This window comes from Halichoerus grypus, chromosome 12, assembly GCF_964656455.1.
Source record: "Halichoerus grypus chromosome 12, mHalGry1.hap1.1, whole genome shotgun sequence".
Classification (NCBI taxonomy): Eukaryota; Metazoa; Chordata; class Mammalia; order Carnivora; family Phocidae; genus Halichoerus; species Halichoerus grypus.
This window is the reverse complement of record NC_135723.1, coordinates 61,734,643-61,741,561: the sequence shown is the minus strand read 5'-3', so window position 1 is coordinate 61,741,561 and position 6,919 is coordinate 61,734,643. Positions and strand designations below refer to the sequence as shown.

Here is a 6,919-nt window from a genome sequence, read left to right as displayed (position 1 = left end):
GAAGCTTCCCAGGCCATCGTACTCTGCAGAAAGCTGTAAGGGAGGCGACAAGTCATTGGCCTCTGGTCACCACCCCTGCACAGTGGCTCTGGTGATCAGCACCTTAATAACTTAGTTTGATTTCTCTCTTTTCCCCTAGACTGTGATCTGTGTGTGGAGGGCCCTCCTTTGCACATGAATGAGACTATTCCCGGGTGAAGACATGGGCTGCCCCTGCCAGCCACATTCTAGCCTATGGGGGACCCTGTGGGCTAGGACTCAGCCTGGGACTAGGGATGGGACTCAGCCTAGGGTTGGGTTGGGGACTCAGGTCAGAAGCTGGGGTTGGGACTCAACCTATCCTCCCCCGCTCCTGGCACAGGTTATTACGAACGCCTAAGGGTCATTGCCTCTGCAACTGCCCAGGTCTGAGCCAAGGGCTCTAACAGTCCATTCAAGAGGTAGAAGACAGACCTGGCTGGCAGACCTGCACCTGGTACCCGCCAGTCAGCGAGCCCTGGAGAGATGCCAGTGCTCATCCCTGGTCTCAGGGCTCTCGGGCTCTCGGGCTTTGCCTTGGCAGTGATGGAAGCATTAATATGGAGGCTGGTGGAACTGGAGCACACAAAGGCAGCCCCGCCCCCCTCTTCCCCTCTCTTTGCTTAGGGCACAGTGCTAGTTAAGGGTGCTGCTGGCCTTCTCTGGCAGCTTTCTTCCCAGTGGAGGCCAGCAGCGGGGAGGACAAGACTAGTTCCTCTGGGACCTCCAGCCCAGTGGGGACTGGGTCTCAGCTCCCCCTGTCCTCTAAAGATAGAAACACTCAACACACACTCACACACACACATGTACATTTTCCTCAGGCTTTGTGTCTCAAAACTCAGAGCCAGAGACTCTCAGGGCTGGGAGGGGCCTCAGAGAACATTTCACTCTTGGAGAAATAGCCCCAGAAGAGAAGGCAAGAATTGGGGTAACATGCAGGGAGAGTAGACACAGAGGCAAGACCACAACCCAGCCTGAGTTGAGGGGTACCATGCCCAGGTCCTGTCTCTTGAGCCCAGACCCTCCCACTCAGCAGCTGGCCCACCCTGGGCACTTGGACAGTGGGGCCTGCACAAATTATGGAGCCGGCAGTCCTAGCGGACCTGGGCAAATTCCATATAAAGGTCTTTAGGTCCTAAACACACACACACACACACACACACACACACACTGGTATGGAAACTAGTTTCAGGTGACCCCGGCCAAGCCAAGAGGAACAGAGACACATTCTTACTTCTCACTTTTTCCTCTCTGGAGCTCAGGGGCAGTAAGACCAGGGTATTTGAAGTCCTCCTGATAATTTCAGCCAGTTTCTTCCCTGGACTTCCCCCTCCCATTAAATGACAACACTATCCCCTCCCCAGTCACCCAGGGGGGAGACTGGTGTTATCCCGGCCTCCTGGCTCCTGTGGGAACCCACTCACCCACTCCTCTCTCCAATCCCTTCTCCCCAGGGCAGGCTGTCTTCCGAAATACCTCTCTATCCCAGCCCCACGGCCTGGTCCAAAGGTTCATCCATTCAGGCCACTGGATCTCACTAGACTTTTCCGTGGCCTCCCTGCTGCCCTCAAAGCCCCTCCAATCCATTTCCTTCCCACAGGCCACAGGGGCTTTTCTAGAGCACAGATCTGCACGTGGACTCTCCGCTCCCCCTGCCTCCCGTCTCCAGTGTCCCGCCTCAGGGAGAGGACACTCAGGCCGCCCAATTGTGGCTCTCGGTTAGGGAGGCTGCAGTGGGTTCCTCCGCGCGCGGGTGGGCGCGCTTTGCCGCCCCTTGCAGCCCCGGGGCCTGCGGATCCTGGGACGGAGCATTCCGGCACCCTAGGCGCATCTCCTAGTTCCCCCAGCCGCCCTCGTCCGGACCGTGCCCGGGCCTGAGAAGGCGGCCTCCAGGCGGAGCCAGGGGGGCCGGGCCCCGAGGACCAGGGGGGCCCGGGGTTGGGGGGGCTCTGGAGGCTGGGCGCGGCCGACTGGAGCCACCGGCCCCGCCCCCTGGCGCCGCCATTGGCCGCGACCGCGCGGGTGGACCCGCGGCTCTCCGCGCTCCGCAGCTCCTCTCCGCCAGGGTCCCGACTTGGCAGCCCCGGGCGGTCGGGCGCGGCGCGGCGAGGCTGCCCCGCAGGTCGGGGCTGGGCGGGCAGGGGCCGGGCCCCCGCGCTCTCCGGACGGCTCGCTCTGGCACCCAGTCCCTCGCAGCCACGCCGGGCGCGCACTCACACTTCCTCGCGGCGCGCGGCTGCCGGGCGGTATGGACGCGGCGCTGCTCTACAGCCTGCTGGAGGCCAACTGCAGCCTGGCGCTGGCCGAAGAGCTGCTCTTGGACGGCTGGGGGCTGCCCCTGGACCCCGAGGGTAGGCGGAGGCGAGCGGAGCGGGCGGCGCGGGTTCCTTCCCCGGCGTGCTGAGTGCGCCCCAGGTCCCGCGCTCCGAGCGCCCCGCGCCCCCCAGCAACCCAGCTGAGCTCCTCTTTCTGTCTCCCGTCTCCCAGGTCCCTACTCCTACTGCAACACGACCTTGGACCAGATCGGGACGTGCTGGCCCCGGAGCGCGGCCGGAGCCCTGGTGGAGAGGCCGTGTCCTGAGTACTTCAACGGCGTCAAGTACAACACGACCCGTGAGTGCCCCCCGATCCTCCGCCGCGGGCTCTGCGCCCGACGCCGGGAAGAGCGGTTTAGGGAGCGGGCACGGCTCCGGACCCGGCGTCGGAGACCTGCTGAGGGCCGGCGGCGTCCCCTACCCTACTGTAGCCTCAGAGCTCAGTAAGGCGGTGATTTGCCCAGAGCCCAGAAAAGGAAGAAGGAAATACTTGCTCCCTTTTGAGGACAAATCTCTCTCACACGTTGTATACTCTGGGTGCCTGAATTATTTGGCCAATGCTACCAGCACGAGGCGGGGCGGAAGGGTCCGCATATGCTCGGTTCCCAAACTCCGGGGTGAGCGCAGGGATCAGACTCTTTCTACCAGAGCAGAAGGGGGGCAGGAGGCAGGAAAGATGGGGTGAGCACTCGTGTTGAGTGGGGGCCTGCAGAGAATAGGCACTTCTGGGCCAGAGGGTGTGGGTGGCACCTCATCCCTACCTGGATGCCCCAGACTGGCCCTCTGGGCTGTGAGTCAGGGCTCCTGGGCAGCGTTACTCCTACTGCCCAGGTAGTGCGTGGTGTCTGAATCAGGACCACCCCCCATCTCCCAGGGAGAACAGCCTGTGCCCTCCTTCCTCCTGGCAAATCACTGGCTGGTTTGACATTCTGGGGAAGGCAGCAGCAGAAGCTGCTGGTGGGGTAATTCAGCAGGGGCTGTTGGGAGGGGGGAGAGTCTATGCCCTGTGGAAAGTCCCATGGGTGCCACGTGGGAGGGTCTCCTAAGACTGTGGACGCAGAAATCACTGGCCCACCTTGACCAGCCACTCACATCTCCAGCCGCACCCCACCAGCGAAGAGAGGTCCTCCTGAGACCCTGAGGGCTTCCTTATCTGAAGCCCCTCATTCTGGAAACATCCAGCAGCCTCTCTCTGCATGTCCGTGTCTGAAGAGCAGCACAGGTCCCCATCACCTCACACACGCACAGGTGCATGCGCACGCGCGCACACGCCCACACACACCTGTCCACACTCTCAGGGACTGAGGGCCTCCGCTGAGAGAGATGGTTAGAGAACAAGACAGCCGTGCCTGCATCTGATGCTAAGCAGCACTCCCTTGTCTGCACCAGCGAAGGGCTCTGGTGGGCCCAGGGAGGAGCCGTGCTCTGAGGAGTCCAGCAGCAGAGGTGCTCCTAATGGAAGCAGGTGCTACGTAGAGGTAGGAGAGCCGCTGAGGAAGATATCTGCATTATCTGAGGACATGTTTCCCATCCATGATTAAAACAAACCTCTCTGGGTAGAAGCGAGGTCCCTGATCCAGGAGGTGTACAAGCAGAAGGAATGACTTTCATGCTCTTTCCCAGTCCTGAGATTATAAAACTGTACTTTTTAGGGTCCCGTGAGCTGGATCACAGGATCCTAGGGTCTTTTGTTCAGACTATGCCCGGGGACGAAGGGCCAAGTGAGGTGATGAGGCATCTCAACCCGGTAGCCGTGGAGCTGAGGGAGCTCTGCTCTGGTTCCTCCCTCAGCCCGGGCTGTCTCCTGTTCTCCCCACCAGCCTGGAGCTCCCCAAGGGCAGGGCCTCGGTCTCTTCTTCCGAGCTGAGCACAGTATTTCGTCAGTCAGTTTATTAAGCAGCTACTATGTTCCAGCCACTGCACTGTCGTTGAGGCCCTGGCTCACAACTGCAACAGACAAAAGGAATACAGAGTAACAAATACGCTGATGGAGGAGAGCAAGGGGGCTGCAGGATGGGGGAAGGGGGACAGGCGAGGCAGGGGACACTTCCCTAAGGAGGTGCTGGAGCGCATACCAGACCGCTCTTGTCACATCAAGTGAGAGGGTGAGAAAAGGTCAGGGTGCCATGGAGGTTGGCAAATGTGCCAGTTAGCTCCCGGTACCTGATGAGCAATTTTCTTCGTTTGGCCCAAAGCGCTGGCCACACAGGAGCGGCTGGGGAGGAGGAGCACGGGGTGCTGGGAGCATGGCCATTAGCCAGTGCGGCCAGCTGAGGTGGGAAGAGCAGAGAGGCTCATGGCAATGGAAATGCGGTCGTTGATTCATCCCCTGCCCTGCCTCCTTGCCGCTGCTTCCTCTTGCCCCGTTTGCCTTTTCAGTGGGATCCTGCTTTTACAAAGGATGCAGGGAGGAAAACAGCTCCGATGAGAAGCCTTGGGGAAGAGGAAGAAGGGTCTGGCTCCTCTTCTTGCCCAGTTTTGCAATGCTGCAGCCCACCCCCCACTGAAGCCTCATTCTTGAGAGGGCCGGCATTCCCGGGGTAAGATAGTAGCTTAGTCATTAGTCCCCGTGAACTTTCTTCCACTCAGCTGAGCACAGAGAATCTGCCACAAAGCTACCAAGTGCAGATCATTTTCGGGCTCCGTGTGATCCCACTCATCCCCACCTCCTGAATGCCCCCTGAGATATGTACCGCTTTTATGCCCATATTGCAGACAGGAAAACTGAGGCTCAGAGACGTGAAGTGACTTTTCAAAGTTATAGTCCACTCCTAAGCACCAGTGCAGGCAGAGGAATCCGCAGCCGTCACTCTAAGCACGGGGCAACACTGCCTCCAAAAGAGACGATTCTTGGGGAGAGTTTAGAGGGACAGAAGAAGGACTCATGCCTCCACCCTGGAGGATCGGGGAGGGCTTAGCCCCCAGAGCTGGACTTCTGGGGACAGGGGGGATTTTAGCAGGTGAAAGTGGAACAGGTGTACAGGAGGAGATGAAACCATGCTTTGTGCCTCGGGACTGGTGAGTGTTGTCCAGAGCACAGGCAGGAGGAGAAAGAGACCAGAGCAGATGGGTGGATGTTGGTCAGACGACGCAGGGCATTGCAGAGGGCTTTGCCATCCGTGTGGGAGGGAGCTCAGCTTTGGGGCACGCAGCCTCTGGAGACAAGAGGAGGGGTCAGGGGGCACTGGAGCTGGCCCAGGCAAATGGGGCTGCGGGAGCCGAGGCGGGGACGGATGCAGGAGACCTGGGGCAGCTGGAATGTATAGGACTGGGCTGGGACAGGGACACGGGAGGAGTCAGGGATGATACGAGGAAAATGCTGAGCAAAGGTGGAGGTAATGTTGTCCCTAAGGAGCTGGAGGGACATCTGAGTGCAAATGTCCATCCAGGACATAGTCGTCTGGAAATAGACAGCACAGGAGAGCGCCTCCTGCTAGAGATGAGGCATTCGGATGTGTGGTTAGCGGACTGCTACAGCTGGCCAGATGGGGAGGCCTGTTCAGAGCCTTGATAATTCTCACCCAGAGACTCTGTCCAGATGCAGCACGGCCACGGGAAAGGATGGGGCTTGTCCATAGCCACACAGGCTAGTCCCTGCAGAAGCAAGTTAAATATCTGTGTGTCCAAGTTCCCCCCAGGTTTTCCCCACCACCCACACTTCTGTGGCCCAGGTTCCATGTGCCTGGGTTGTTGTTAGACCTGTGCTAACTCATTAATCTTTACGCTGACACTTTAATGGAGACATAGGAATATCCTCATATTACACATGGGGAAATGGAGGCACAGAGAAGTTAATTGACTTTCTGAAAGTCACACAGCTTGTAACAGAGTAAGGATTCCAACTCGGGCTCTGCTGCCTCTCAGAAAGTGACTGTGCTGGCTTAAACAGAGAAGGGATTAGTTGAAAGGATATCAGGGAGCTTGTGGAACCACCAAGTGGGCTGGAGAACCAGATTTGGGACCCCCAGCCAAGAGCTCAGGGCACTGGGGGCCCAGTGAGGGAACTTCTCTCTCCCTGAGTGAGATCTGGCCACCAGCTGGGCCACAGTCCTGCTGCCACCAACCTCCCAGGGTGCTGAAGCTCCCTGCAGTGGCTGCCGGGAGCCTTTCTCCCTGTCACCATTTTGTGGACCCCCAGCTCACTAATCCCTGGGGGCAGGTGCATCTCATGGGGTGGGAGAATGTGGGAGGCTCTAGGTCACCCACTCCAGCTCTGGCTACAGCGGGGCCTGGAAGATGAGGACTTGACATTTCAGTTCTGGGGCAGGAGGTGGCCTCTCCCTGCCCCCAGGTTTCTCCGAGCCCATATGGGATGCAGATTCAAATTCTATCGTAATGTCTATACACAGTATCAGCTGGAGCAAGTCTGATCCCCTTCCTGGGCCTCAGTCTCTCTGTCTGCAAGGAGAAAGGAAATGGACTAGGCCAAAGTAGGCAATATACTCCATTTCCTGCCACCTCTCATTATCCTGTGTGGACTGTGAGCCCATGTCCATGTGTGCATGTCTGTGTGTCTCCCTGTCTCTGTCTCTGTCTCTCTCCATGTGTGGCTCCATCTTTGTCTTTGGATGTATTTTCTCTCTGTT

At 58.9% G+C, this 6,919-nt stretch overlaps 1 protein-coding gene across 4 annotated transcripts in view; it reads left to right on the top strand.

Moving 5' to 3' along the window:
• The first annotated feature begins 2,005 nt into the window (after nucleotides 1-2,005).
• Nucleotides 2,006-6,919, top strand: part of CRHR2 (corticotropin releasing hormone receptor 2) — a 29,330-nt gene continuing 24,416 nt past the window's right edge. For 2 of the 4 annotated variants that reach the window (XM_078059424.1, XM_036118083.2), the window contains exons 1-2: nucleotides 2,006-2,369; nucleotides 2,506-2,631. In XM_078059424.1, the coding sequence (XP_077915550.1) occupies nucleotides 2,267-2,369; nucleotides 2,506-2,631 (229 nt within the window). In that variant the 5' untranslated portion in view covers nucleotides 2,006-2,266. The remainder of the gene's footprint in view (nucleotides 2,370-2,505; nucleotides 2,632-6,919) is intronic. The other 2 variants (XM_036118088.2, XM_036118087.2) reach the window with 1 other exon arrangement.